General features: G+C 45.1%; 1 protein-coding gene across 1 annotated transcript in view; it reads left to right on the forward strand.

The window, feature by feature from the left end:
• The first annotated feature begins 14,526 nt into the window (after nucleotides 1-14,526).
• The window catches only part of RHOBTB2 (Rho related BTB domain containing 2), an 85,000-nt gene continuing 80,617 nt past the window's right edge, over nucleotides 14,527-18,909 (forward strand). The window contains exons 1-2 of the mRNA XM_082254559.1: nucleotides 14,527-14,646; nucleotides 14,732-14,795. Of these exons, the coding sequence (XP_082110685.1) occupies nucleotides 14,743-14,795 (53 nt within the window). The 5' untranslated portion in view covers nucleotides 14,527-14,646; nucleotides 14,732-14,742. The remainder of the gene's footprint in view (nucleotides 14,647-14,731; nucleotides 14,796-18,909) is intronic.

Genomic DNA, 18,909 nt, shown 5'->3' on the forward strand with positions numbered 1-18,909 from the left:
AATCTGGTGCAGCTGTGCAAAGCAAACAATCAGCTCCTAACTTCAGCTTGTTCAATTAAGCAATTAAGGCCCGATTCATACTGGTGCGACATACTCTCCGACTTGTGTCCGACTTGTGGGACACAAGTCGGTCCGACTTTGAAAAAAGGTTCCTGCACTACTTTGGTCCGAATTCAGCCCATTTAATATCATTGAAGTCGGATCAAAGTCGGATCATTATCTAAACTGACCTGACTTGTGGCATGCACCCCCAATCCCAAAGCACCTTGCCCCCATGTTGATGGGAACAAGGGCCTCTTCCTAACAACCCTGGCCAGTGGTTGTGGGGGTCTGCGGGCAGAGGGCTTATTGGAATCTGGAAGCCCATTTTTACAAGGGAGCCCCCAGAATCCAGCCCCCCCCCATGTGAATGGGTATGGGGTATTGTACCCCTACTCACTCACCCAAAAAAGTGTCAAAAATGAAAATAAAAACAGTACACAGGTTTTTGACAAAGTCCTTTATTAAAGTAGATCCAAAGTGTCTTATTTTTTCGGTGATGTCTCCTCCCTTATAGAGCCATGGGGCGTAGCCATCTGGTGATGTAATTCAGAGATCCGCCCCCCTTGTGATGTCACAGCCCTTCATGCCTCGGATGGTGATGTCACAAGGAGGCGGGGTCCCTGAAGTCGTAGAGCAAAGTCAGAAGTTGTCCAATGTCTGAGAACCTGGCCTTAAAACCTAGCAGCTGATTTTTTACCATGCACAGCTAAACCAGATTCTATGTGCACCTGTTTTAGAAAATCTCCTCCATAGTGTCAACAGATATATGGTTGATATTCATCTTAATTGTTAGCATCATGTCAATTTATTAATTTATTTATTCATCAGTTATTCCATGGCAGTGTTATTTTAACAGAACAATACTTGGAATATAATCCATCCTGCTGTATTTGTTTCTGGAAATCTGTGGGATGAAAGTGTCTGCTGAGATGTGAAGTACCCACAGATGTCTTTGTCATCCTCTCATTCTGTCACCATGGACAGTCGGGTGTCAGTGTCTTTAAGTATATCTTTTCTGTACTACAATGTGATTTCATTTTAGAGATTAGTTGTTTATACTGCAAAAATGTCGGTGTGCATTTTTGACATGTTGCATCTTTGGCAGATAGTTTTTAATGTGATATCAGCTCTGGTTTTGGTGTGATATTATACAGCTGGTAATGGTTCAGTTTGAGAGTTAGGGTCTCGATTACAGGTAAAGTGTACAGATAGGTTCAGGTTTTAGAGATAAAGTAATGTGAATGTTAAAAGAATTACATTAATTTGCTAAAGAACTGTGCATCATGAATATTTGCCATTTTTTAATGAGATACTCTTTTAACCTTTTGTCATCCTTTGTTGTATATTGGTGCTGCAATCTTCTTCTCCTCCTCCTCCTCCTCCTCCTCCTCCTCCCCTCCTCTCCCTTCCTCCTCCCTCCTCTCCCTCCTCTTCCCTCCTCTCCCTTCTCCTCCCTCCTCTCCAGAGATCCTGTGGTATCCTCACCCAAGCGAATTCTTGAATTGGTGTTCAGGTGCTGGCACAGCCATCTTGGGAAAGGGAAAGGGCAGAGAAGCCTTGAGGCTTCACAGCCGGTTTCCTACTGCGCAGGCTCGATTCGTGCTGCGCTTTCCCAATGGGCTGGCTGAGGCAAAGGATGAACTCCTGGCTGAATTGACTCCGCAGGAAGTGGGAGTGAGTACTTCTCAAAACCAGGTACCCGTTACCCCCCTCCCCCCCACAAGGTGCCAAATGTGGCACTGGGGGGGGCAGACCAGCGGAGCTTCCCCTTTGGTGGAGCTCCGCTTTAACAGAGCCAAGGTAGCAGTAAAACGTTAGTTCTTACCTTTGCCACTCTACAAACAAAAAAAAGCTAGTCATACACTTTAAATGCATAATTGATTTCTACCAACCAACATAGATGCCAACTGTCCCAGTGTCCCAGATTTGCCTGGACAGTCCCACATGTTGGACCTCAGTCTTGATTCTGTGTCACAGATGATGTCCCTCATACCTGCCAACTGTCCCATTTTTGCAGGGACAGTGCCGGCAAATACGACCCTGTCCTGAGTAATTTAATTTGTCCCAGCTGTCTGTAAATGTCCGTTACAGGCAGCCGGTGCCCGTAAAAAAATGGTTGCGGCCCAACATTGTAACTGCACATGCGTCGTTCCGACGCCTGCCGAGCTTGGGAAAGCTCGTACAAGCTCGGCCAGGCGGGCGAGTGCGCAGTTACGTAATGGCGCCGCCTGGTGCCATTTTTACATCAAAGGCATTCTTTCTCGGCAGCGCCTCACCAGTGCAAGCCGCCACAGTCAGCTGCAGAGCGAGTGAAGGACCGTCACCCGGGAGTGCTGCTGGAAACTACTTGCCCCTTGTAGGGGACGAACATATTCTGTGGAAGGTGAGAAAACCTTTAATTTTTAATGGGTTTGGGGGCCAAACTCTGACAAGTAGAAGCATTCAAAGGAGAAAATGTAAGAGATAGGCAGAGGCACTTCCTGGAATTAAACAACAGGACTACAAGGACCATTGGAAACCTATTCTGCACCTACTACCCTTCATCAAAAATAAACATAGGATTTATGTGTGCAAGGTTTCGCTTACAAAAATAATGGTATGCATTAAAACTTGGAAAAACATATATTGAAAGAACCAGTTTAAATTACAATTTCAGCCTTAAGGGAGGGCAAATGTAACCAAAGTGTTTTCAATGAGCATGTGTCACTTATGATATAATTAATTTTATGTGCACCTCCCTTTTCAATTTCCTGTAATTCTCTCTTTATTGAGTAGGCGTAGATTAACTATGTGGAGTGGGCCGAGCTTCAGGGAAGTGGGTGTTGTAAGTAAGTGATAGCTGTGCTGCAAAGTGTCCCTTGAAATTTTTTTCAAATGTTGGCAACTATGGTGCCTGGATCACAGTGTCACCCTTATTTGAGTTACTGTGTATGCATAATACATCTACAATAAAATACAAAGCACCAGCATTGAAGAACCTGCAGCAGTGAAACTGATCTAAATGCCTGTGTGTATAAGCTCCGAGAGTCTGTGGAATAATCACAGACATGGGAATTGAAGGCTAATAGTCAACCATATTCTTGTGTCTCCAAATGTCCAGGATATCCGGCTTTGTGCTGACTGGATGTGGCCTGGGAATTTATGTAGCATAGGTAGTCAGATTTTTGTTTAGTGCTGCCCAAAGCCACAAATCAAGGATCTTCTTTGAATTAATTAAAGGGTATTTAAAGTCAAAACTTTTTTTGGATACAGTGGTGGGGTTTTTATTGCTGTATTTTGCCCCACTGGGGAGATTCCTCTCTTTATTTATCCTGGTGGCTCCTCTCTGGACCTTGACAGTAAAGCAGTACATACATTATGCATTTTTTTTTTTCTTCAACCAGCAGGTTGAATAAAAGAAAATGCTTAAATTCCCCCACCTACACATTCAGTGTGAATGGGAAAATCCCTCTTTCCTGCCATTAGAAGACAATGATCACTGTTGCCGGCCATAGCCGGCGGCACTGACCTTCCAGGAAAAACCCAACAGGCTGCCCATACGTGAATCAAAATTCGGATGGTCCTAGATGAACCAGCCCAATTCAGATCCATGTATGCCCAGCTTAAGGGAAAATGCAAAATGTATCACCAGAACAGGAACAGAGGAAACATTTTCCACCTTTCCCGGGCATTGCTGCCTAATAGGGGATGTACTTTTTTTTTTTTTTTATATATTTTTATAGTTTATTAATACATCATTACCCTGGTCTTTAAACATTCATGAATAAATACTACATCAAAGATATCTGGTACTAATAAAACTAGATTTATCTTTTGTCATACCAATTACAATGTTATAGTTTTTTTAAATAGGCAATCCCGTATCCCTTCCCCTTTTCTTTGTTCTGTATCCCCAACTTTAAGTGAATCACATTTTTTCACTAAAAACAGATTGAGTAAAAAAATGTTAATTTTCAGGCAGATAGAAGATGTTACAAATTCCATAGTGTTAAATTCCTGTGTTGTGAAAGGTTTGAGTGATTAGGATAACAACTCCCATGCCCGAGGCTCTAAAGTGACAGACATATTCTACTATACTGCAAGTTTTTCTTTTTTTGTTATTGGAACATTGACATGCCATTTAGTCACTTGATTGTTGTATTTTTACATTTTAGTATTTTTTTTTTTTTCTTTTTTTTTCCCCCTACTTTACCCAAGATGGTTACATAACATTAAGGCTTCATTCACGCGTCTGTAACAAAAAAACTTATATGCAGGTGAATTTTAATTACAGATCTGAATGCGACTGCATTGTTTTTAATGGAGCCATTCACACAGGTACGTAAACATGAGCTGCTTTAAGAACTGTAATACAGAATCAAAAAATCTGCGTCCAAGAACATGCACTTTACGCGTTTATGCGTAGAAACGCCTATATATGCGTTTGTAGGTGCAAAAAATAAGTGATTGTAAACCTTCCTTTTCTTTTTTTTTAAATAAAAGTAACAAACATGCCTATACTTACCTGCGTTGTGCAATAGTAATGCACAGAGCAGCTCTGACCCTCTTCTGGGGCCCCTCTGCCAGTGAATCAGGCCCCTTCTCATTATTGGGTGCCCCCACGGAAAGGGAGAAAACAAATGCAAATTATTCACACATATAAATCTTATTGTGTTTAAATTCATCTATACACAAATAATTTAATGATCATAACGCGGGAACTTTTATCCTAAAAAACACCGGTAGTACCATTAGAAAAATGTTTACAGCCATGTGAATATGGCCTAAAAGGCAAATAACAAGGCATCACAACTAACAGAAAGATTCAGATCTGATGAATGACAGCCATGTAAGTTTTAAAAAAGTTTAAGAAAGTGTACAGTGACAGTAGGAGCACTTAAAGGGTAAGTTCGCCTTTCTAAAAAAAAAAAAAAAAAAACCCCAATATGCACCCATACAACATGGTTATGCCATTCTTTCCCGAGAACCAGGCAAACGCCCAGTGTGAATGAGGCCTTATAGTTTGGGTCTTTAATGTTAAAGTGTTATAATTGTCCATGCTATTGTAACTGCCATTTTGCGTAGTCTGCATATAAATGTAGATAAATATAAATAAAGACATAAAATACTACAGGCTGCCTGCAGAAAACTACTGGAGGGGGCAGAGACAAGACCAGTCGCCCTGAACAAGGAGAGAGAGACGCAGTGACTAGTCTTCTTTATTACAGGAATCTCCTGCACAGAGGGAAAGCTTCACATTGGATTCCTACACAGATCTGGAAGAAATACACAAAGCACACCAAGAATCAAGTAAGAGAATACACGACTCTTGTGTTTAGACAAAATTTGCATATTCTGGAGTTCAGCTTTAAGACTTGGTAGATGTTGGAATTCCATGCCAAGCAGTCAATTTTGTCCATGTGAAACTAGCCTTAAAAAAAAAATCATATCTTGTAAACATTGCTGTCATGTGATCACAAGAATGTTTGCAAGGTCTACAATCACAGAACGTTCTTCTCTGGGATCTGTAGATCTGTATCGGTCATTCTCAGGTGAAATAATAACTCAGATGCAGCAAGACACAGAAGGAATGCCTTATTTACATAACCAGCAGCATTACATAAATGCATTTTGCATTACAGGGATGCTTTGTTCATACCTGTAAATCAGACTGCATAGGGAGTTATGGTAGGATATGGGGCCTATTCTGTAGAGGAAATACAACTCCCAACATATCATACAAACACAGTCTGGGGGAACTCGTAATTCACCAGACAGGTTTCTTTTGGAAGGTGTAAGGTTTTAGGGACTTATTTATCAATGTTTCAATCTTTCCGAAACCTTATGACATGATATCTGTGTAAAAAATGCCTCGGAAACAGGTAAAGTCGCAGTAGAATTTAAAATAAACTCTGTGGCATGAGTACAGTAAACCCCCCTCCATTGCGGGGGTTACGTTCCGGACCCAGCCGCAAAAAAAGTGAAAATCCGTGAAATAGAAAAACTCTATTAAAATGCATTGTAGGCATGTTTTTCTTACTGTCACTGTACGTGTAAAATCATTTTAAGGTCTTTAAACACACTTTTAAAACAATAGAAACTCATTTAAACACATAAAAGATACGGAGAGACATAGCAAGAGCTATGGAAAACACAAACATATTTCATTTTTAATGATTTATATAGTAAAATAACATTACAAAAAAAACGCAATATACCGGGACCGCAAAAACTGAACCGCGATGGAGCTGGGGTTTACTGTATATTAAAAGTGACATGAAGGTTAACCTGTCCATTGTCTTACAGTCAGTTCATTGTGCCAGGGAAGGACCATGTGCCCAGCCTTTATACAATGCCTCAGCTTCTCTCCAAATGGAGATTACCCACCATGACCTCATTACGCTAAGCCTTCAATATGTTAAAGCATGAGAACCTCCACTGACCATAGGGGCACTGGCATTTGAAAGCTAAATTCAAGTCAAGGTCCTGTATATAGCCTGAGTCTAGTATCCTGGGTCCTCCCCCGACACAAAGAACGGATGTGAAGACATTGGCATGTACTTGATTGCCCCAAAAAGTGTTACAGTTAATATTACTTTATACACTTTGATGGACATGATGGGTTGCTTTAAACACTAATAACCACTATAAAGCTATCAATAGACTGGAGTAACTGCCATTCATTGCCCTGAATGGATTCCCTTATCCACACAAGCAAGGTGGATAGGGGAGTCTTTCCCGCTGCACTTTTGTATTTTGACAGCGGGGACTCCTCTGCTGTTAGAATACATTGATTAGTGCTGCAGCCAATTGGTTGCACACATTTTCCTACAGGCCCTATCATTAGATCAACTTCTCATGAATAGGCCAGCTAAAATGTTTAATATTGATGATAATATTTTCACATTAATAAATATTGATGATTTTATCTCGTGTGACACTGAGAGTGTCATATATTTATTGCAATAGTCTCGCTGGGATTTATACTCCACCACCAGGAGATGGATGTCTTTCTATTCACTATCTTTTGGCATTAGTTTGATATGGTCAGCACATGTACTACTCAGTTCGTGGGTAGTAGACACTGGGGGTGAGCTCAGGCGTGTTCGGACACGAGTGAGAACCTGTCAAAGTGGTCAGCCAATCATAAGCAGTGGAGGCATTCCGTGCTCCATAGCTGCATGTATGGAAGGGGTTAGTATATGTGTAGCTTTGGGGCAGGAAACGTCTTGAACTGCCGCTTTGACAGTTTCCTAGCAGGATAGTTCAGGTGGGTTTGGGTTTGGGAGACACTGGCTGTAGACCTTTTATAATTTTAAGGTCTAACACATCAGGTGAGAGTGTGTCCACTAGGGAGTATTTTGTGTTTTCCATAGCTCTTGCTATGTCTCTCAGTATCTTTTATGTGTTTAAATGAGTTTCTATTATTTTAAAAGTGTATTTAAAAACCTTAAAATGCTTTTACACGTACAGTGACAGTAAAAAAATCATGCCTACAATGTATTTTAATAGGGTTTTTCTATTTCGCGGATTTTCACTTTTCGCGGCTGGGTCCGGAACGTAACCCCCGCAATGGAGGGGGGTTTACTGTATTTGTGGTAACACTCAATATCGTTATTATACAGCATTGTACATTATTATACATTATTATTATTATACATTATTATTATAATTATTATACAGCACTCCTGAATTAAGAAAATTGTGGATTGATTTTTTGCAAATTTTGGAACTTTTATTGTATTCTTTGCTTGTTTATAATATGAGCACTTTGCACATGTCTGTAATAATAATAATGTTGCAGTGTTTTTAAGAATTTGAAGCAAGACTTCTAGCTGCATCCATACTGCCAGAAATGTATTTCAAATGCCTTATGAATCGCCCGCATTGTCGTTCGATATGCGCTGGCGGCACATGCTGTTTTGGTAGGAATAAAGATAAAATGGGCTCAATAGCCCATTTTGTTTATGGGGCTGTGGCAGGCGTAGAGTTAAAACAGTCATGGCTTTTAGCTTGAGCTTGTTGTCAGGCAGTTTCAATGATAGATATGAATTTAAAATGATTGGCTGTTAACATAACATTATATGTCACAGTATCTGGGGAGAATAACTTCTTTACTTGCCTAAACCGGTTTCTCCCGCCGGGAGGCCAGGATTTCGATTGGCCGGGGGTCTCCAGCCAGGTCATTTAAGGAGTCTCCTCAGGAACAGATCTTCACACATCGCCTACAGAAGAAGAAAAGAAGACTTCTCAACTTTCCCCAGAGAGGACATCGGTGTCGGTCAAGCCTGCGGGATTCCGGTCTGCACCTACAGCGATATCGGTCAGGCCATACAGTCCTCGGTCAAGTCAGCGGTGTCGATCAAGCCATCCAGTCCCCAGTCGGGTCAGCGGTGTCGGTCAAGCCTCCCCCTTTCTGATTCGGGTCATCGGTATCGGCTAATTGGAGTCGGGTGGATCTGCGGCATCGGTCAAGACTCGGAGTTCTTCGGGAAGACTGCAGTCCTTACCTGTCGGCGTGCGAAGATGAGCCTCCTCAGGAGATTGATCGAGCGTGCAGGTGAAGCGGGAAGCGAGGAGTGGCTCCGGAGGTGCCTCGAGCTGCCGCTCGCCGCGGAGGACGGAGTATCGTCGGGCGGAGACCGGACCGGGATGACATCGCGCGAAGAAGCCGGCGGAAGCGGAGGACGCGGACCGGGTGACGCGACGGTTGGAGCCGGAAGTTCGTCATCGGCTGCGGGACCGGAGAACGTCAGCGGACGGGGTGTGCGCACGCGCGTCACACCCGGAAGAGCCGGTACGGACGCAAGACCGGCGAAGAGGAGGCGCACTCCGCGCCGTCGGTACTCGCCCCCGGCGGACACCGGGCGCACCGGGGAAGCTCATGTTGCCCCCGCTTCGAATCGTGCGGCCAGGAGGCCGGCACCGGCAGCTGCATCCGGGTCGCAGGCGGCGACCGACCGGAAGATCCCGGACCAGAGGGACCAGGGGACAGGTGAGAGCGATGTGTGTCACCCTGTCCCGGCCCATTCAATTGTTATTCAGCCCTCTGTAACCTCCCTAGGAGGTCCCCCTCTTATTCAGGATCTAGCTTTGGAGGGTGGGCAGCCAGCTGAGAGCTCCCGAAGGGGGGATTCATTGTTTTCTGCTCAACCCACTGAGATCCCCCAAAGGGGCCCCCCTATGTTAACTGATGAGAGCAGATTGAGTGGCACAGCTGTTGCTGAGGCTGCACTCCAGCCATTAGCTGGATTGCTCCATGGTTTCCTTCATGAGTTTAAATCCTTGTTTGATAGACATGCTGTTGCCACTCAACCTGCTCCTCCGCCTGATGTGTGTACCAATGTTCATAATACTGCTATTCATCTTTCTCCTTCCCCAAGAGATGTGTGGGCCCCCGCTGTTGATGTTCTGGAAGTTCAAAACCCCACTAGGCCTCAGAGCTTGAAATCGCAGAATCTTCCTGAAACTTCTTTGCGGGAGGCGATTGCTTGTGAAGTCTCCCCTTTGGGGTTTCATTTGTCTGAGTCCGTCAAAGAGAGGATTTGGCAGGGCAACTTTGTTGACCTGTTGTCTCTTTTGCCCTCTGTTAAAGACTTTATGGCTAAGTCAGACAAAAAGGATGAGGATGAGAGGAAACGCCCTATCTCCAGATCAATTAACAATTGGCTTCAGGGATTTTTCATTTTTGCTTCTGTGCTTTGTGAGAGATTCCCTGAGAGAAGCATCAGGCTTTTTAGACATGCGGATATGATTCTGGAGGCTTATAAGAACTTTGGGGGATCCGCTTGGTTCCAATATGACGTGGCTTTCCGCCAGAAGCTGGCGGTTCAGCCAGCGTTGAAATGGGGAGTGAAGGATGTCGGCCTTTGGTTGGATCTTTTTCTTCCTCAAAGGTCGATATTCTCCAAACAGCCCTTTACCAGTCAGCAGACCCAACAATTATCCGCCACAGGCCTTCAACTTCGCAAAGGCGTCTGTTTTAACTACAACGAATCCGTGTGTAGGTGGCCTGGATCGTGCAAGTATAGGCACGAATGCGCCTTTTGCTCTGGGTTTCACCCCATTGCAAAATGTTTCAAAAGGCATGGGAACTTGCCTACGGGTACTGTGCAAAAAAGCGGTAACCCCGGTGAAGCTCACCGCCATGCTCCTGTGGCTCCAGCGTTATCCAGACAGGGGGAAGGCCACCCTCCTAATTGAGGGTTTTCGGGATGGCTTCCCCTTGCCTAGATTTTGCGGCCGGGGTTGCACATTGGTAGATAATTTGAAATCGGTTTATGGCCTTGAATCGGTTGTGGCAGAAAAGGTGAGTAAGGAGTTGGAATTAGGAAGGTTTGCAGGCCCTTTTGATTTTCCACCTTTTTGTGACTTTAGGATCTCTCCTTTGGGCATTGTCCAAAAGAAGGAGCCTAATACTTACAGACTCATCCATCATTTGTCATTCCCTTTTGGGGAGTCGCTGAATGATGAGATAAGTCACGATTTGGCCACCGTACAGTATTCGTCGTTCGATGATGCTTTGGGTAAGTTACGGAAGCTCGGGAAGGGAGTCCTGATGACCAAGACGGACATTAAATCTGCTTTCCGTTTGTTGCCAGTGCATCCGGACGCCTTCAATTCCCTTGGATTTGTATTCGCAGGTAAGTTTTTTACTTTGACAGATGCCTCCCTATGGGCTGCTCTCTGTCATGTTTTTATTTTGAGTGTTTTGCCACTTTTTTAGAATGGGTCATCTCCGATTATTGTGCCTCTAATGACATTGTCCATTATTTGGACGACTTCTTATTCCTAGAAACGGCCAATTCTCCGAACTGTTTGCACCTTTTGGAAAGTTTTCTCACGATGTGCAAAGAGTTTGGTATCCCTTTAGCTCAGGAAAAGACGGTTTTCCCGTCCACTTGCGTCCAATTTTTAGGCATCACGATTGACTCTGCAGCAATGGAGTTCAGGCTTCCCATGGAGAAGATTGTCAAGCTTACGGTATGTCTTTTGAACTTGATTCGTAAACGTAAGGTTACCTTGAGGGAGATGCAATCTCTGCTAGGTTTGCTGGCATTTGCTTCCAGGGTCATACCTCTGGGAAAGCTATTTTCCAGGAAACTATATGCAGCTATTTCAGGCCTTAAATCTCCCACTTCCCATGTCCGTTTGACTGCCGAAATCAGGGAGGATATGTTGGTGTGGTACCAATTCTTACTTGATTTCAATGGGAAAAGTATTTGGCAGGAAGAATTCATCCTGGACAAGGATTTCTGTCTTTTTACAGATTCGGCTGGTTCAGTCGGCTTCGCAGCTATCTGGCGCACACATTGGTGTGCTGATCGTTGGTGCCAGCGTTGGGTGGAGTTGGGCTACACGCGCAATAGCGTGTTGCTTGAACTGTTTCCCGTAGTTCTGGCACTGGAGATCTGGGGGGACTGCTTCCGGAACAAGCGTTTAATGGTTAGAACGGATAACAAAGGGGTTCTTTTTGCGATTAATTGTCTGTCGTCGAAGTCCCCCCCTGTTATCGCTTTGCTGAGATACTTGGTATCTAAGTGTTTGTCACTGAACATTTGGATAAAGGCGTCTTTCGTCCCTGGCAGAGATAATGTATTGGCCGATGCTTTGTCTCGCTTGCAGATGGAGCGCTTTTTCGCGTTGTTCCCGGAGGCAGACGAGTCGAGCTGACCGTATCCGGCCCATCTGTGGACCATTGCTTAGACTTAGTCGCAAGGAATATCGTTAATTCTTTAGCTCCCTCGACCATGGCAGGATACCAATCGGCGTGGTCGCTTTGGTTAGCACACTTACAATTTTTGAGCGAGCCTGCAGATAATTTTTCCGAAAATTTGGTATTATCCTTTTTAAATTCTTTATTTCAATGAACGGATGGTAGCCATATTGAATGATAAGATGAAAATATTTGACAAGACCTGGGAACCGTGGATTCGCTATTTGGCAGGCCCCTCTTAGGGGGATTTTTTCCGGCTCTTTACTATTGCCGGACCGCACGCTCCGGGGACTCGTTCCCTGGGAGGGTGCTGAACCTGGATGTCGACTTTTTTCCTTCTTAACCAGCCGCTGCCGCTCTCCTTGACTTCCCTTCCTTTCTTTCCTTTTCCCTTTCCCTGCTTTCTCTTTTCTTTTGTTGTGTATTGATGGCGGGATGTCGTATTTTGTAGTCAGGTCCATGAGACTGCGGGTGGGGGTCGGGTTCCGCTTCCCCCTGGGGGCGCAGTGTGTTCCCGTAGGGGGCGCCCGGGGGGGGGGGGGCCTGGACGGCCCGCTCCTTTAAGCACTGAAGAGAGCGATCAGTACCTGCTTCACACTGGTTTGACTGCCATTGTTATTATTATTTGTTTTTTTTTTTTTTTCTCGACTCCTGCTATCCACAATATTTACTTGTACACATTTAATGCTTTCTGCACCATGTGCTCCATGTTGTTTTCAATGTCTATGGTTGGGCCACTTTGGCTCGTTACACTCTGTTGTACTTTTTCTAAAAATCAATAAAAATGATTGAAAATTAAATTCTTTATTTCAGAGGAGGTATGCTTGGACGCACGTTAACAAGATTCTGGCGGGTGTGTCCTTTTTCGTCAAATTAAAGAATTTTCCTTCCCGCCTGTCATTTTTCACGGTACGCCAAGCCTTGAAAGGTTACCGGAAATCCACCTTTCGCACTGATTCGAGGAAACCCATTACGATTTCTATTTTGACCAGGTTATGTGCCATTACGGTTTCTGTTTGTTTTTCGGTTTATGAGTCCGTTCTTTTTAAAGCAGCCTTTTCGCTAATGTTTTTTGCGGCGTTGCGAATTTCCGAATTAGTTCCCTCAAGTAGATCGTCGACCTCAGGTTTACTTCTTTCGGACGTCGTTTTATCGGCTGAGAGCTGCAGTGTGCTGATTCGTTTTTCTAAAACGGATCAGTTGGAGCGCAGGGAAGCGTCTTCGTTTATACAGCTTCCGGAGCTCGGCGGTTTGTCCAGTTCGCCTGTTGAACGATTTCTTGTCCATTCGCTCAGCTGGCTCCGATTTTTTGTTTACTCACACCGATGGTAGGCCATTGACTGGCTATCAGTTTAACGCTGTGTTTAAAAAATGCATGATTAACTTGGGCCTTGCTAATGAAAAATTTACGTCTCATTCATTTCGAATCGGCGCCGCTACTGAAGCGGCGAGGTTGGGATTGAATGACCAGGTGCTTAAAAGGATTGGTAGGTGGAAGTCAGGGGCTTTTCAGTCCTATATTCGTCCTCATTTTGTTTGTTGATATTTTTAGGACGGAAACTGGACACTTGGATCATCGGGCATTCCTTCGTGCACTGGGCTCGTGCACGCGCCAGGAGAAGACCTTATGGCGAAAATGTTGGCCTGAATCCTGCTCACTTTAGTGTCCAGTGGTTTAGCAAAAGAGGGATGCTCTGGTCCGAGTTCCGACCAGAGGTATTTAGGTTATTGCAGTTTCTTCCCCCCCCCAGATGTACTAGTCGTCCATCTTGGGGGGAACTATGTGGGCAGGGCAAAAACGCTCAATCTCATTTTCGCGATTCGGGACGATTTGCAGCTGTTGAAGTTATCTTATCCACATATGATAGTGGTTTTTTCGGAGATAATTCCCAGGCTTGCCTGGTTCAAGCACTGTTTTTTAAAGCCGTTGGAAAGAATCCGTAAACGAGTTAACAGGGCTCTGGCGAAACTCCTGCGCTCGGCGGGTGTTCTCTCTTGTAGACATAGAGAATTAGAAGGTGGTACCAGCGGTTTGTACCGTTTTGATGACACCCATTTGTCCGACATTGGTCTGGACATTTTCAATGTTAATCTGGGGACCTGTGTGGAAGAGGCCGCGCGTTGGGGATGTGCCAGGCGGGCGTGAGCCGCCTGCCTTTTGGATGATTTATTTCAATATTGAATTCTGATATGACAACCTGGGTCGTGCTGACCGGGTTGTTTTGTGGTTTTTACGATGTTATTAAAGTTTAAAGAGTTTTCTGATTTTATGATTGTTAAATAATAAACGGCCGCGGCCTCTTTCATTCCAAAATTATATAATTGGGTGGTCTCATTTCTTTATAGTTTAGTAAGGTTAAGGTGGAACAGTCCTGCCTACTGCCCCATAATATTTATAATACTGTAGTTAAAGGGAATGTGTGTGCAATCAATATGTAATACAGTAAAAGTAGACAGTGATCTGTGTTTTTATGTAGGCTTAATCACTATATTTTAATAAGTGCTTGTGTACTGTATGTGAACTTTGTATTTTTGTTATGGATTGAACAGAAAGGACCCTTTGCCTGTAATATTTTACTGCTCACATGGTAATAATTTTAGAAACATCTGATCGGAGACGTGGAGCCATCACCTGCATGTCTGAGATTGTGGCAGAGCAGGTTAGCTATATGGGCTGTTCACGCCCTCCACATCCATTGACCAATGGGAGTGACTTGCACCTGCATGACGTTTAGGGAGGAGGGGGAATTGTATACAACACTAGACCCAATCCACCTGTTATTCCGTCTGCTGCATACACACACCTGTATGCATCTGTGGAGCTCTGAATACAAACAACTGTCTGCACAGATTTCTGAGTACAAAGCCACCAACGTCAGCCAATTCCTTGAACATTTCGGAACACCCAGGTATAGTGTGTGAGCCACTCTGAGCTTCTTAATGCATTGCATGTGTTTTTAGGTGATTTCTTCTGATGATATGTTCTCTGTACAGGCTCCTGTAGGATGGAGGAAGGGGTAACAGAGCTGATGGAGTTAACAGACTTCCAGTATAATGAGTGAGTATTTTACCCTGCAGCATTACCAACTATATTGACTCTGATGACCTGTGATAGTCCTATTTACTTGCACTGAGCAGGGTCACCACATTGCATTTCAGTGCTATATTTTACCCTGCACAGTACTCGTACATTGTGCCCTGAGCTCTGGCAGTTCAATCTTCCCAGAGATGTGATGGTGCTTTCTGCCCTGAGCAGCTATCATATATGTACCCTGATCTGTGATGGGTAATTCTGCCCCTGAGAGGTAATGCCATAATCCACCATGACCAGTAATGGTGCTTTTTTTCCCTGAGCAGTGATGATCCATTCTTACCTTAAGCACTGATGGCAAACTTTATAATGAGCAGTAATGGCACACTACCCTAAGCTGTCATGACACAGTCTACCCTGAGCTGTGATTTCACATTCTACCCTGAGCTGTGATTTCACATTCTACCCTGAGCTGTGATTTCACATTCTACCCTGAGCAGTAATGTTGCATTCTACCCTGAGCAGTAATGTTGCATTCTACCCTGAGCAGTAATGTCGCATTCTACCCTGAGCAGTAATGTCGCATTCTACCCTGAGCAGTAATGTCGCATTCTACCCTGAGCAGTAATGTCGCATTCTACCTGAACAGTGATGGTACATTCTACCCTGAGCAGTAATGTCACATTCTACCCTGAGCAGTGATGGCACTTTATACCCTTAGCAGTAATAGCGCATTCTACCCTTAGGTGTGATGGCACATTTTACCCTGAACAGTAATGGCACACTATTCCCTGAGCTGTGATTGCACCTTTTTCCCTGAGCATTAACAGCACATTCTACCCTGAGCAGTAGTGGCATATTCTACCCTGAGCTGTGATGGCACATTCTACCCTGAGCTGTGATGGCCCATTCTACCTTGAGCTGTGATGGCACATTCTACCCTGAGCTGTGATGGCACATTTTATCCTGAGTAGTAATGACACATTATGCCTGAGTTGTGATGGCACATTCTACCCTGAGCTGTGATGGCACATTCTACCCTGATGCAAATATAAAGGGTTCGCGCTTAGGATAAATAGGTGTTAATGCTCCAAAATCAATAAAAATAATTATATAATAATTGAATAATTAAATCAATATAAGCTGCTGCAGGTAAAAAAGGTAATACCTCTCAAACAATAAAACAACTATGTACCTGCGCTGCTTATGTGTAAACACCTCAAAATATTGTGATTATATAAAGTGCTAGTGCAAAATTATACTGAGTGCAGCCTTAAAAAATTATATGTATATTACACAAGTACACACAATAAATATCAGTTATGAATACCATATATGAAAATACCACATAAAAAAACTTGTGCAAATAAAAAACTTATAAATACAAATATGTATTATATACTATATAGTCCATGATAATGTTAAAGTGAAAAAAGGTCTCTGTGCTTAATTTAAGTGCTTCGTGCTCCAATAATATTAAAAAGTGCTCGTGCTCAATCCAGGTGAAGTGGTGCTCCCCTCTCAGCTCCCCACTCACCAGAAGTTGGATGAAAAAACGCCTTATCAATAGATAAAATGGAGTAGATCCCTCACTGGATCGCCAACAGGAACAAGGTACCGCACCACAAGCCTCTCACTCTATCTCCAGGTTATGTTCTTGTTGCAGCAGCCGATGTTCTTGTCTCTCCCTCTGTCAGTGTCTGGCTGGCTGTCTGCGGTGCGGTGCCGGCGACTTCCTTCCCGCTTCTTGCCGACAACAAGCAGGGGGTCCCCGGCCTCTAGCTCCACCCCCTTCAGCAGGTCCGGACTTGTTGCAGCAGCCGATGTTCTTGTCTCTCCCTCTGTCAGTGTCTGGCTGGCTGTCTGCGGTGCGGTGCCGGCGACTTCCTTCCCGCTTCTTGCCGACAACAAGCAGGGGGTCCCCGGCCTCTAGCTCCACCCCCTTCAGCAGGTCCGGACTTGTTGCAGCAGCCGATGTTCTTGTCTCTCCCTCTGTCAGTGTCTGGCTGGCTGTCTGCGGTGCGGTGCCGGCGACTTCCTTCCCGCTTCTTGCCGACAACAAGCAGGGGGTCCCCGGCCTCTAGCTCCACCCCCTTCAGCAGGTCCGGACTTGTTGCAGCAGCCGATGTTCTTGTCTCTCCCTCTGTCAGTGTCTGGCTGGCTGTCTGCGGTGCGGTGCCGGCGACTTCCTTCCCGCTTCTTGCCGACAACAAGCAGGGGGTCCCCGGCCTCTAGCTCCACCCCCTTCAGCAGGTCCGGACTTGTTGCAGCAGCCGATGTTCTTGTCTCTCCCTCTGTCAGTGTCTGTCTGGCTGGCTGTCTGCGGTGCGGTGCCGGAAGTCGCCGGCACCGCACCGCAGACAGCCAGCCAGACAGACACTGACAGAGGGAGAGACAAGAACATCGGCTGCTGCAACAAGTCCGGACCTGCTGAAGGGGGTGGAGCTAGAGGCCGGGGACCCCCTGCTTGTTGTCGGCAAGAAGCGGGAAGGAAGTCGCCGGCACCGCACCGCAGACAGCCAGCCAGACACTGACAGAGGGAGAGACAAGAACATCGGCTGCTGCAACAAGTCCGGACCTGCTGAAGGGGGTGGAGCTAGAGGCCGGGGACCCCCTGCTTGTTGTCGGCAAGAAGCGGGAAGGAAGTCGCCGGCACCGCACCGCAGACAGCCAGCCAGACACTGACAGAGGGAGAGACAAGAACATCGGCTGCTGCAACAAGTCCGGACCTGCTGAAGGGGGTGGAGCTAGAGGCCGGGGACCCCCTGCTTGTTGTCGGCAAGAAGCGGGAAGGAAGTCGCCGGCACCGCACCGCAGACAGCCAGCCAGACACTGACAGAGGGAGAGACAAGAACATCGGCTGCTGCAACAAGTCCGGACCTGCTGAAGGGGGTGGAGCTAGAGGCCGGGGACCCCCTGCTTGTTGTCGGCAAGAAGCGGGAAGGAAGTCGCCGGCACCGCACCGCAGACAGCCAGCCAGACACTGACAGAGGGAGAGACAAGAACATCGGCTGCTGCAACAAGAACATAACCTGGAGATAGAGTGAGAGGCTTGTGGTGCGGTACCTTGTTCCTGTTGGCGATCCAGTGAGGGATCTACTCCATTTTATCTATTGATAAGGCGTTTTTTCATCCAACTTCTGGTGAGTGGGGAGCTGAGAGGGGAGCACCACTTCACCTGGATTGAGCACGAGCACTTTTTAATATTATTGGAGCACGAAGCACTTAAATTAAGCACAGAGACCTTTTTTCACTTTAACATTATCATGGACTATATAGTATATAATACATATTTGTATTTATAAGTTTTTTATTTGCACAAGTTTTTTTATATGGTATTCATAACTGATATTTATTGTGTGTACTTGTGTAATATACATATAATTTTTTAAGGCTGCACTCAGTATAATTTTGCACTAGCACTTTATATAATCACAATATTTTGAGGTGTTTACACATAAGCAGCGCAGGTACATAGTTGTTTTACATTCTACCCTGAGCTGTAATGGCACTTTCTACCCTGAGCTGTAATGGCACTTTCTACCCTGAGCTATGATGGCACTTTCTACCCTGAGCTGTGATGGCACATTCTACCCTGAGCTGTAATGGCACTTTCTACCCTGAGCTGTAATGGCACTTTCTACCCTGAGCAGTGATGGTACATTTTACCCTGAGCTGTGATGGCACATTCTACCCTGAGCTGTGATGGCACATTCTACCCTGAGCTGTGATGGCACATTTTATCCTGAGCAGTAATGGTACATTTTACCCTGAGCTGTGATGGCACAATCTACTCTTAGGTGTGATGGCACATTTTACTCTGGGCAGTAATGGCACATTTTATCCTGCGCAGTAATAACACATTCTACCTGAACAGCAATAGTACATTCTACCCTGAGCAGTAATGGCACACTCTTTCCTGAGTTGTGATAGCACCCTTTTTCCCTGACCAGTAATAGCACATTCGACTCTTAGTTGTGTTGTCACATTCTATCCTGAGCTACTATGAAATATTCTGCCCTGAGCCACGACGGCACATTCTGCACAGAGGTGTAATGGTGCATCTTCCTTGAATTGCATTGGTACATATTTGTCCTGAGCTGTGATGGAACTTTCCACCCTGAGCAGTAATAGCACATTC

The sequence above is a fragment of the Pelophylax lessonae genome, assembly GCF_965119305.1.
Source record: "Pelophylax lessonae genome assembly, chromosome: 4".
Lineage (NCBI taxonomy): Eukaryota > Metazoa > Chordata > Amphibia > Anura > Ranidae > Pelophylax > Pelophylax lessonae.